Consider the following 12173-nt stretch of genomic DNA (forward strand, 5'->3'; position numbering starts at 1 on the left):
GTATCTGTAAAGAGTTCCTTCGGCTCTTCCACTGAATAATAATAAAGTTTATTGCACAATAAATAAATAAATTTATAAAAATATATACTTTACAAATCTAATATATACTTAAATTAGTTGGTAACCGTCTGCTGGGACTTCCACTGAGTGTGTGCAGTTCATTATGAAGATAATGACTTTATACCAGCAAACCTGCTAAATATTCAAAATTTGTAAAAATGATGTTTTCAATTTAATTTTAACAGATTGCAGGGTTCTCCGGAAATTATACTGTATGTATACTCAACAATATTTATTTAAATTTTTTCAAACAATGTAACAATTAATTTTTTTAAATTTCCAAACATTTAATCGTTCTTCCAATTAAAATACAAAATTTGTTTTTTCTGAAATACAAATAAAATATATCCATAATGATTGTTGAATTTTAACGACATTTTATAAAGGAAAATTATTCAGAAATTGTGAGATGCGGTCTGGTGTGATGTAGGTTTCAGAAAAACATTTTCTTTATCGTGCCAACGTTTCGATCTTTATTGAGATCATCTTCAGGGCTCAATAAAGATCGAAACGTTGCACGATAAAGAAAATGTTTTTCTGAAACCTACATCACACCAGACTGCATCTCACGTTTTCTGAATAATTATCAATTAATGGTCATTAATCACCACACATTTTACAAAGGGAGGTTAAACATTTATTATCGTGGTTCACACACTGAATAAAAATGTTGCATAATTGTGCACATGTTAGCTAAATCATGTCTGAAAACGGTAAATAAGAAAATAAAGTTTTGACTCAGCTTTTAAATCACAGATCTGACATGAATATTTCTAATAATAAATAGAAGTAGTTTTAAATATCATTTTTGTTTTTAATATATAGTTTTTCTTCAACCTCTTCGGACTGCCTCAAGAATTCGTAAAAGCTCTAAGAACAGGTTAACAATGTCTAGATAGAGCTCTATTGTTGCCAATATATATTCCTCAGGCGATACTCTCTTCATGATATTCTAAAACAAAGAATTATTGAAACAGTCATCAGCAGTTAGTTTATTCATCGTCAACAAAATATTACCTGTGTGTCATAAATTATGAACAAACAGAAGATAAAAGCACCGGATATCGAGAGAACAAGTTCAAAAATGCTGTTTTGGAAAAACAGCTGTACAATACCGCCAATGAGGAGCACACAAAGTAACGGGAACAATCTAAAATGAGATCAACAGGCCAACATTTCAAAAAATAAAATAATTAAAAAACTTTTTATAACGAAGGTAATAGGTAATTCATATTTTAATTCTGTGTGAAGTGGAGATCGACCAGTGAAATTATTTGAGTGAGGATTAGGTAAATCGTCATCAAATGAAGAAAATAAATGACTAATTATTTCAGCACTAAGAATAATTCCAATTAATTATTCTTTTTATCTAAGGTTTTTCATTGAGATGAAAAATTAGTGTCACAAGAGGGGTTTGAACCCACAACCTTCGGCTCAATACGCTGCCGCTGCTCTGACCTCTTGAGCTATCATGACTTCAATCCCCTCAGATACCAACCCCTCATCTCAACCTACGAATGCTCAAATTTTCCCTCTTTTTGCCATATTTTCACGTTGTGTAATCAGGATTCTCAGTGAAGTAATTACTTCTTTTAATTATTAAATTAATCCATATTTGCTTAGTAGTCATAACTGACCATATTAATTATTCCAATTAATTATTCTTTTTATCTAAGGGTTTTGGCTGAGATGAAAAATTACTCAACCAAAACCTTAGATAAAAAGAATATTCAATTTGAATAATTAATACGTTCAATTATGACCACTAAGCAAATATGGACTAAGAAAATACAACGCTAAGCATTTAAAGACATACAAAATTAAAGTAATATGACAAAATAATATTCAACGATGAATTAGTTGTGGTAATTGACTGTATTAATTATTTTAATTAATTATACTTTTCATCTCAACCAAGACCTTAGATAACAAGTATAATTAATTGAAATATTCAAAGAATTAAAGAATATTATTTAAATGGTTCACTTGGTAAAAAGAAAAAAAGAAAAGACTATTGTTGTTGACTTACACAAGTCCCAAAGAAGAAAAATCACGTTTTGTTTGAAATGTGTAAGCTGTTAGACCGGCAACAACAGACACAGTCAGCAAGAGCGCTTGAAGGACTAGGACCTTATCGAAGTACGTTACCACGACTCCTACAGCATATGCTTGCACCACAGTCTACAATTTAAGTGCAAAGTGTTAATTTTAATCTTGTCCTCTTGAAAAGACCCATTTAAAAAGCCTAATACTTACAAATCCTGCGAGCAAGAAGAAATTGATCGGATATTCCCTTCTCTTGAAATGCAATGCCACAAGGGTCAACAAGCTTAAGATGAAGGCGAGCAATATCATCCAGTCACTAAAAGAAAAAAAAAATGAGATGGCACAGAGATAGAAATTAACATATCATGTACTTCTTTTGGACGAATAATTTTCCGGATGGCCAATACAAGAGCACAAATCCAAATAGTGTAGTAGTCAGTAGTTGGATTGACAAAAGGGTGTAAACCTTCTTGAGGAATGCTGAAAAGTAACAAAATAACAATTATTGTAATCTCTTGATTATTAAAAACACTCACAATTTGAATATAATTAAGCTTTTGTTTATATTAAATTTCAAATTTCAAAGTAAAAACAGGTTGAATTGTCTTCCAGTTAAATAATGTTATTTATATTTTCATTTAGTAAAAAGTCTACATACTCCATTCAATAATTCAATATTTATTTTTTGTATAAATAGGAGTTTTTCATTTTTGAATTGTTAATACAAGTTAACATTACTGCATATGAAAGCTGAAATTGAAAAGGTGATATTGTAGGTTAAATTGACCACAAATGAAGTTTATCCAGCAACTACTTGTTAGTACTTCATGTAAGCTCAAATCTGCATTTGTAACACACATAGGCACATGTATAGTTAAGCCTACCACTGCTTGCAGTCCACCCCAATTCCAGCTTTTGTTGTTACCATAAATTACTGACAAGCCTCTAGAGAATGACCCACCCCGGGGTCAGATATCGGCCTTATTCAGCAAGCCAGCCAGGTTGGGCTCTGGGAGTTGTCAACAGCTAAGTCATTTCAGCATCCAACATTATCAGCCTTCCATTCACACTCTCACGCACTCTTAATTACATTCTATACTATTTATATATTACCATTCGCTCAGTTAGGATGGTAGAGTACTTATATTCCTTGAACAACCTTTGCACCTATATAATATAACTAACCAAACTAAGGGTAGATGGGGTACTCAACAATCCACTATCAGCCCTTTGACACTACACATTCATGCCAATATATACATTCACTCTCAACACTATATATAAAATATGTAAAAGAAAATATAAATAATTTTAAAAAAAGTCTGTGATAAGACAATAAATCACATACTGTGGAGTGTGAGAAACTAAAACAATTTAGATTAAGGTGTGACCTACCCCAGACGAAAAGAAAATCTTAGTGCGTAACAGTGACTACCGATAAAATTTATTGGAATATTTACAAGTAGTGAAAGTGTATGACTTACTACAATCTCCCCTTTGCATATGTGCAATATGAACGTATGTATTTATTAGTGGAATGCTGGATGAGTGGATATGAATGAGAGCAGGCCATTCGACAGTATATCCAACTACTTCGATGGTTTGTTATCTAGGCCATTTTTGATATGAATGAAAACTGGAATATTACCATGGTTGCCCCTATTTATCTTTTTTCATACGTAGTGTACTATACAGACAAATAAGTGTATTTATTAGCATGATTGACGATGGATGCAAGGGTACTTTAAATAAGTACGGGAATTGGTGGAATGAGAGCAGGCCATTCACTGGAATATTACAGTACCTCAACGGCCCGTTTCTAGAGTTGGTTTTATGGTATGAATGAGAGGAGTGGTCATTGATGGAATATCAAGTACCCTGGTGGCCTTCGATTTATTCTTAATTGTATATAAACTGCTCAAAAATGAATAGGAATATTGCCAATTTTGTAGTATGTCTACCATTAATTTAAAAAAAAAATAAATTGCATTAAAATTCATTATAAATTAGTGTGTTTTACAAAAGGAAAATTTAATTAGAGGATTTTGAAAAACAACAAAATAAAAGTTTTAATTCCATAAATTTGTTTATTGGACACAATAATTTTTTTTAAACAATTAATACCATGTATAATGTGCTCTATTAACTAAAACCTCTGTGCACCTGTTCGGCATACTGTTAATAAGGTTGTCAGAAATTTCAAAAGGAATTTCATTATATAGATGTTGCAACTCAGTTGTTGCAGGTCAACTTGCTGCAGATGGTGATTGAAAATCCTTCTCTGCAACACATTCTACATGTGCTCAAGGGGATTGAGGCCTGGAGACAACGAGGATAAAAGATAGGAAACTCCCAGGTTTTCCAAACATTGATGAACAACTCTACCTTATCAGGTCTGGCATTGTCATACAGAAATTGAAATTCCCTGCCAATCAGATCCCTGGATTGAGGGATGTATTGCTTAATAATTTCTTGGACATAAAAGAGTGCGGTAAGGTTGCATTCAACAATATGGAGTCCAGTTCATCCTCCAGTATAAATCCCAACACAGACCATTATACTGCCTCCTCCAATCTACACTGAAGGGAGCATGATCTAGGGCATTGTACACATCCCCCCCCCTGCAATGACACTACTTCTGTTCTCCCTTAGCGGCATAATGTGCTGAGATCCACTACCAGGCCTCCTATAGGCACTTCCATTCTCTCAGAGTTGGGCTAAAGCCCGGAAGACCGCACTCTGAGAAACACCAACAGCCTCTGTGATATCCACTGGCCAGTGACCTTGATGACTCATTCTCACAATAATATTGCCAACTTCTGATTGAAGATGTTGTCTTTCCATGGTTACAGAGAAGTCAACTGGATTAAAATGGAGAAAAGGTGTTTGTTTACAAAATGAGTAATCTTCATTCTTAAGTAAATCCGTTATTAAAAATTAGGATTAACAATTTTTTGTTTTTGGTTTGTATTTTCTGTTTTGCTTTATCCAACTAGCAAGAAAATATTGGATAACGTTATTAAAATTAATAGAATAACAATAAATTACAAATATCACAAATATTTTGAGCAGTTTAGTAAGGCAGGTAAGTAGACGAATGAGTGTCAAGAACGAATCAGCATGATGTGTCCCAGGTCATTGCAACCAAAAGATAAGCATTGAGTATAAAAACTAATTTGAGGTAGAAAATGCAAAGAGAAAAATTGTTGTGTGCTGGCTATGACCTGTTTGCCTCGAAAAATCTATATAAGAAGTTAAATTGTTCTATGAAAAAACATTGCTATAAACTATTCATGAAAAATGTTTTTCTTATTAATTTTTTTGTGTATGATTTATTTAATAATCATCCAGCGTACCGTAGAAAATGAGTGCAATTACCTTGGTGGGCCGCTAACTTCTTGTTTGTCACTCAATACACACTTTGTGCAGAAAGTCTCAGCAGCAAAATTTGCACTTAATACTATGTGGTCTGGGTTCATGAAGCATGATTTGGTCTCTTTATCTTCCACATTTAAAGTGTTTAATGCGGATTGCCGTTCCATTCTCACATACGGATGTCAAGTTTGGGGTTTTAAACCTTATGATCAGTTGGAAAAATAATCGAGGTATTTCATCAAGCAGTTGTTTGCCTTGACTGCTTGTACTCCAAAATACGTGCTATATATAGAAACCCGTGTTGATCCCTTATTTTTTTTACACGTTAAAGCACCATGTAAATAAGTATACAAAACCCTAAAACTCCCTGGTCACCATTATACGAAAATTACAGCTCAGGAAATAATAAAAAATATTTTCTGGTATAAGTGTTGGAGTTTCTTGTTAGAGAAATATCATCCTTCTTTCCGATTCTTTTGAGACAGCATTTCTGAAGGGATGGCAGAATTCCAATGAATTCTTTCCAATAAAGGTCTAGCAAAAGCATGAGGATTTTGGAGCAAACGCTGACAACAGAGAGGTTTCTTTTGTAAAAGATGCTTGACCGAATATCGATGTGCTCTGCTAACGAATAAGAAACATGTAAGAACACTAAAACTGAGGGATCTCTGCTGACTCTTCAACTCCGAGGTGAAGGTCCTTAACTCTACCCCCTAGGCTGCCAGAGGGATACAAAAATGTGCTATCTGTGCAGCACAAGGGAAAAGGAAACCATCGTCACTTTTTGGCTAAATGTACCGTTCTGTCCAATATGCGTGCTTCGTATTTGGGCAGTACTGTGCTCTCGGAAGAAGGCCTAGTCAAACTTTTTAAATGAGCCAAGCCTGCAGTAATAAACTTCGCTCGTCTCTCCTGGTTTTACTGCTGAGAGCTGGTACAAGGGTTAAATTTTTGATTTAGTAGAAGAAATTTGTACTTAATTAATGGTTCCTAAATCTATCTTGTTCTGTGTTCACCCAATTATATTATTTATTTATTTTTGTCTTTTTCTTTCTAATTATGTTATAAAACACTGAGAATATTATTATAATTTATTGGCTATTTTATTAGCTTTTATCAGTAAGCTCGACTCCAAGCAGACGGATATTCCAATGCTGTAAATACTTATGTTTTTTAAAAGCGTATGTTTTGTTATTTATAATAATTATCAAATGAAGTATTATTATTATTATCCAGTATACTGGATTATCTTTTATTACATGGCTACATTCGTATTAGAAAGTGTCGGATGCTACCTATAAATGGACACTCGAGAAAAAAAGAGATAATTTCATCCACCTATAATTGTGTTTATTACAGAGCAAAAAGTTGGATTTTATTTTATCAGTGTCACAGCACCTGCGCCAAAATATTTTAAATTGGGTAATGGCTTTACATAAACGCTCACCAAGTCTGATTTTGACGGAGGCCTCTTGGACGTTGTTCCTGTAGGCGAAATCATTTTCGATGTCGTCTTTCCCAGATTCCAGGTCATCGTCGTTGATCAAAGGGACGCTCATCTCGATTTTGTCCAAAACTTGTTCCAAACTGTACAATTTTTTTTAAAGATATATTTTTTCTTAATTTTACAGCGATCTGTTTAACTAACTGTCTGCAAGCTAGTAAAGAGCAGCCAGCAGCTGTTTTGATCAGTGTTGTCGCCCCAACGACATCTCGTCGTATTCATTTCTCTTTTTTCACCGTGTATCCATCTCTAAAAAAACTCCAATTGTTATCCTCAAAAGTATTCAAGCGTTTTTGAAATATAGTGCGTAATATATTTGTAGAGTTGCACAGGTATGGGGATTTAGGAAATTTGAATAGGTAGAAAAATCATTCTTTTGCCTCCTTGCCAAAAAATAAATACATAATTTTTTTTACTTCATTTATTTGTATCTACAACGGTACCAGCAGATTGGATAATGAATTGTTGGTAGCATATTCGGGCGTTATAGAGAAAGCTAGCCATTGCCAGCTGCTCTGGATTAATAAAATGATATTATCATCTTATCTATATTCATATATTTATAAAAACATGAATTTTTGATCTCGTTTAATTTGGTTTACATTAAAATAACATGTTGTAATTAATATAACGACAAAATTACATGTACTTAGTTTGAAACAAACTACAAAAAATATGAGTGTCCTGTTCTTTTGACTTCGACGCTACCCGACGCAAATCCAAACTCCGATTTTCCATAAGGTTGCATTTCATTCCGTACACATCTACTCGATAATCGATGCTAAATATTAATTAAATGTTATTTTAATGTAAACCAAATTAAACGAGATCAAAAATTCATGTTTTTATAAACATTATTTAATTATGATGGTTTGGAGTAACTTTATTTAAGACAATTAAGTTTAACAAACAATTTATAGATGGTTGTGCTCATAAAATTTAACTAACAATTTATTACAAGGTTTTGCTCAAAATAGTGCATTAAGAACAAAAGATGCGTTGCGATTGTGATAGTGATTATTGTGATAAACGCTGTGGACTGTACGCGACGTATGCTTGCGTCGGATAGATGTGCACACCCCACCAAAACGTGGCTAGGCGTCGGGTAGCGTAGCATCGGTCCAACGGGTGTGTTCCCGCCTCCCGGCTTTACTCTGTCACACGGCTTTAACCTTCGTCACAGCTTCTCTCAACACGACATCGGCCCTTGTCAGGGCCACAAAACTCCCAGTCACTAAACTGGTTTTGCACGTAATAATGCATTGAGTAAAACTAAAAAAACTGTACTGATTTGTGATACACGCTGTGTGACTGTCCGCGGGGTGCGCTTCCGTCGAACAGACGTGCACACTATATAGTTGACACTTTGACAGTGAACCCTGAACACTACTAACTGCACTCTGCACATTCCTCCAAAACGAGCGACTTGTAAGCGCAAATTCATACGTTAGTTGTTGATTAAAAAGAAAGTTATTTTAAAATCATGATCTATTGTGATGACAATATATATTATAATTAAAGCCGTAGTGTTGGTCGCCTTCATCCTTTCTGGTTTTATTTTTATTTAAATTAAAAATACCAACAATTAAAAAAAAAATGTTTAATACGCAGCTGTTTCGAGAGACTTCAGTTGGTTTTACCGGTTTAGAAAACGGATTTCTTTCCCAACCAGTTTATTTTTACGTGTTCTCGGTTTACAGAGTATGAGGGGTCCACAGTTCTTACACTAGGCTCGGTCTTGACATCAGTCAATATTTTTCCGGTTTCTCGGTTTGCAGGGTTTGAGGGGTCCACAGTTCCTCCACTAGGCTCGGTCTTGACCTCAGTAAAAAGATTCCAAATCAAGGATGTGACTACCGCGGCTAAGAGAGGTCCGAACCAGTAAATCTAAACATGGACAAATAGAAGAATTATGGTCCAAAGTTCAAATTCGCAAAAGGAAAAAGTCCCCATATCTACCCAGTGGTGATCCCAGCAGTCGTTGATGGCCGCAGGGCCCAGGCTCCTCGCCGGGTTCATCGAAATACCGGAATACTCGGCCTGAAACAGAAACGAATATTATTCTGCACGCGTTTTGGATAGATTTCAACTCACGATCGGATATATCGCGGCCAATAGGGTGAATGTGAAATTGACTTCTGCCTTAATCGGTTGGTCGACGTTGTCCTTTTCGTTCGGCAACATCAACATGAAGAACGACACGATGAGAAACGATGTAGACACAAACTCCCATAAGACTAAGACGATGATCGATTCTTGAGATGGTATTGTACAGCACCAGACATTCTCCGTTTTGTCGAAAATACGAATCGACATCATCTGAAATACAAAAACGGAAGTTCAACTGATGTAGTTAATTCCGGACGAAATAGCCCTATTCTAACTTTTCAATTTAGGATAACCAACCTTCAGTATGTAAAATCCAAGAACACTCCCGATAATCTGAGCAACGATGAGTATTAACGCTCTTATAAGATCTATATATCCGATTAGGAACATCCCCACAGTGAGAGCCGGATTGAGATGTCCTCCAGACGTGAATTGCATGAACTGTTTAAACGAGCAATCGATAGAAAGATAGTGGGAAACCGTTAGTTAGACAATACCTGCGCGCAGGAGACGATTATGAAGCAAAAGCCTAAGACTCCGCCAAAGAAATCCCAAGATTTGTACCTGACAATGTGCAAGCAAGAGCAGCCTATAAATATGAAATAAAACATGCCGATGAACTCGCACAGAAATATGTGCAGGTACAAACCGAAATGTTTCGTCTTGCTATTCGCCTCTTCACTCAACAATTTACCTACAGATTTTGAGCATTAGCTAAGGCCACTGGTAAAAAGAAGTCTGGAACTTACATTTTACGAGCTTCCTGAGCATTGTTCTTGTGGTTTACCAAACCTAACCGAACGACTCGACACTCAAATATCAGCTGTAAATGCCAGCAACTATTTTTTCATTCTAAATTATTGTATTACAGCCTGAAAATACTTTTCAGCGTCGTTTACCGTCTCGTCAATCAACACAATAGTTAAAAAAAATAGCGAAATATATATTGTGGGCCTCTTTTTCGTGGACTCCCGGATCTCCGCGAATGATGTGAGTGATAAAGCTTGATTTGTGAGATAGTTGTTTGAGTGCGAAGACATCTCCAATTCTATTTTGCACATTCTTGCCGTTTTGCATTTCGCTATCCTCAGTAGTTTGGACTCTGTTATTTTAATTCGCCTTTCGACAGTCGCACTGACGAAGGTAAAACTCCGAACGCGTCTTACAGACCTAAGCAGCAAAGAGAGACGGATGATGATGACCGGCAGCAGACCAAACCGCTGGTTCAACCTCTTTGAATCCAAAGACATTACTGTATAACAAACTTGCCCAGTTCTTCTCAGGTGTGGGGAGCGTGAAGGGCTATGCTCAAATCAGTGACGTTTCTCGAATGACGAGAGGAGACCCTTCTTGGACCTTTATTTGGCCATCTTTAAGGAAAACGTAAAAGGGAGAAGTGGGATCCTGGGGACTCGTCAAGAAGGAGCTTTGAAAGGATCGCTTCGCTCATCAATCGTGTTTCGACGTGAACTTCTCTTCAGTGTATCCATTTTTGCTAATTGATTTGTGTAATTCGCCTTTCTAAATGTTGAACGCAAGACTTATTTGTATTTGTATATGATTTTTTTTATAAATATGAAATCTTAAAAGTTCAATAAGAACTAAGGAGCTCCAATTTTTTCCATTCATTTTATTTTTGGTACTTTTTTGAAAAATAAGTATTAAAGTGTGAGACAGGGCTAGATCCACTCACGGGTAAATAACAAAGGCCTAGAATAAATTAGGCACGTTACAACTGTTTAAACACAAATGTGTCTCAGCGAAGACTTTTTACATTTTGATTGACACCATTCCAATATTTAATCACAATATAGTGTTTTTATTGTTTCTTGGTCAATGTACCAATGTAATAAAACAATTATATAAATACATCAGGTAGTTATACAAGAAACTATTTATGAATAAAGTTAAGGAAGAACAGCTACGAGGAGAGAGGCTAACTGCTTTTGTCGTGAAAATTCAATTAAGTTTAACGGTCAACGACGGCAGTCCGATCTGGTCTTGTTGAGGAGTAGTTTGAATGAAACTTTGAATTTTTGAAACTTTGAAGTTTCACGAGATCCCCACCGGAACCGCTAAAATGGCAGACATCTCGAGGGAGAATTTGAAGAAGGAGTTTGCCGATAAACCACTCTTTTCTATGAATTTAGGCATAATGTGAGATCTCTTCTTGAGGTCTGCTGAACCGGTATTTTTGTCATTTCCTATCCTCGATATATTAAAAAAAAGAAAAAGAGAAGGTTACAATAGCTGTAATATTTCAATAAATGCTAATATTACTATCATATATCAATATGACAGAAATATTGCGAAATATAGAAATCTTGTCCAAGGAATGCAAAATCGTTTAACGGACGTAATTCGTGCCAGAGATGGAAATACTCGGTGTTAAATGGGACGAAAAAGATTTTTTTATTTTTTTAAACTTAATGATTGTGAGGAGTAATTTCGAACTGTTGTATGTTGAGATGGGAAGTTGGTGTCCGAGGGGATCGAAATCAGTCAAGCATATTCAGCCGAAGGTCGTGGGTTCGAATCCCGCTCGTGACACTAATTTTTCATTTCGTCCAAAACCTTAGATGAAAAGAATAATTAATGATTGTTCTTTTTAAATGTCATACTTTTTTCAACCAAACCCAGACATTTAACTCCTCGGGTCTTGGTCGCCCACCCTGCATTATATGTATATAAACAGACCGCATCTCACGATTTCTGAATAATTAATATGAATAATCCTAAATACATTGAAATATAAGGGTGGTGCGTTAATTTTGTCCAACATTTATGTTATGTAAAAAATCTACTTTGAAGAGGGGGGCATATTAAGCAAAATAACAAAACATATTTTACTATCTTGTCACATATATCATGACCAAAGTCCGGATTTTTATGCAGTAAATATTGCCAAAATATGCGACAAAATGTGCAGTTGAAAGCCCTGAAGTTCGCAATAATATGCAATATTAATACGTTAAATTAATAAAAAGTAAATAAATAACTGGCGTGTCGGCCCGACTGGATTGGAGCCCTAGGCCAAAGGAGAAAATGACCCTTGGTGGTTTCATGTCCCTTAAAAAAA

At 35.3% G+C, this 12173-nt stretch overlaps 2 protein-coding genes across 6 annotated transcripts; both read right to left on the minus strand.

Moving 5' to 3' along the window:
* Window positions 1-656: 656 nt before the first annotated feature.
* LOC106672923 (protein lifeguard 4-like) lies at window positions 657-7218 on the minus strand. The gene is made up of 6 exons (XM_014404733.1): window positions 6929-7218; window positions 2478-2586; window positions 2317-2422; window positions 2090-2241; window positions 1078-1210; window positions 657-1012 (listed from the first exon to the last, which is right to left on the minus strand). Exons 1-6 carry the CDS (start codon window positions 7038-7040, stop codon window positions 893-895), a joined length of 732 nt encoding a protein of 243 aa, XP_014260219.1. The 5' UTR covers window positions 7041-7218; the 3' UTR covers window positions 657-892.
* Window positions 7219-8455: 1237 nt separating this feature from the next.
* LOC106672887 (probable aquaporin TIP1-2) lies at window positions 8456-10719 on the minus strand. 5 transcript variants are annotated; one of them, XM_014404677.2, is made up of 7 exons: window positions 9844-10719; window positions 9744-9788; window positions 9592-9683; window positions 9392-9535; window positions 9080-9304; window positions 8945-9025; window positions 8592-8872 (listed from the first exon to the last, which is right to left on the minus strand). In XM_014404677.2, the coding sequence occupies exons 1-7, from the start codon at window positions 9863-9865 to the stop codon at window positions 8630-8632; spliced, it is 852 nt and encodes a 283-aa protein (XP_014260163.1). In that variant the 5' UTR covers window positions 9866-10719; the 3' UTR covers window positions 8592-8629. The 5 variants fall into 5 exon arrangements, with proteins under 5 accessions (XP_014260162.1, XP_014260163.1, XP_014260165.1 ...); XM_014404679.2 differs by having other exon boundaries at window positions 9592-9658; window positions 9844-10717; XM_014404676.2 differs by having other exon boundaries at window positions 8456-8872; window positions 9592-9788.
* Between the last annotated feature and the right edge of the window lie 1454 nt (window positions 10720-12173).

The sequence above is a fragment of the Cimex lectularius genome, unplaced genomic scaffold, assembly GCF_000648675.2.
Source record: "Cimex lectularius strain Harlan isolate CLEC.00 unplaced genomic scaffold, Clec_2.1 scaffold46, whole genome shotgun sequence".
In the NCBI taxonomy this organism is placed as follows: domain Eukaryota; kingdom Metazoa; phylum Arthropoda; class Insecta; order Hemiptera; family Cimicidae; genus Cimex; species Cimex lectularius.

Coding starts and splice junctions, on each gene's coding strand:
- LOC106672887 (XM_014404676.2), bottom strand. CDS start 9,865: ATGCTCAGGAAGCTCGTAAAAT. Junction 9,789..9,843: donor GCTCAGGAAGCTCGTAAAAT/GTAAGTTCCAGA, acceptor CAAAATCTGTAG/GTAAATTGTTGAGTGAAGAG. Junction 8,873..8,944: donor ACTGCTGGGATCACCACTGG/GTAGATATGGGG, acceptor GTCCATGTTTAG/ATTTACTGGTTCGGACCTCT.
- LOC106672923 (XM_014404733.1), bottom strand. CDS start 7,040: ATGAGCGTCCCTTTGATCAACGACGATGACCTGGAATCTGGGAAAGAC. Junction 2,242..2,316: donor TCTTCTTGCTCGCAGGATTT/GTAAGTATTAGG, acceptor CTTAAATTGTAG/ACTGTGGTGCAAGCATATGC. Junction 1,013..1,077: donor TCATAATTTATGACACACAG/GTAATATTTTGT, acceptor TCTTTGTTTTAG/AATATCATGAAGAGAGTATC.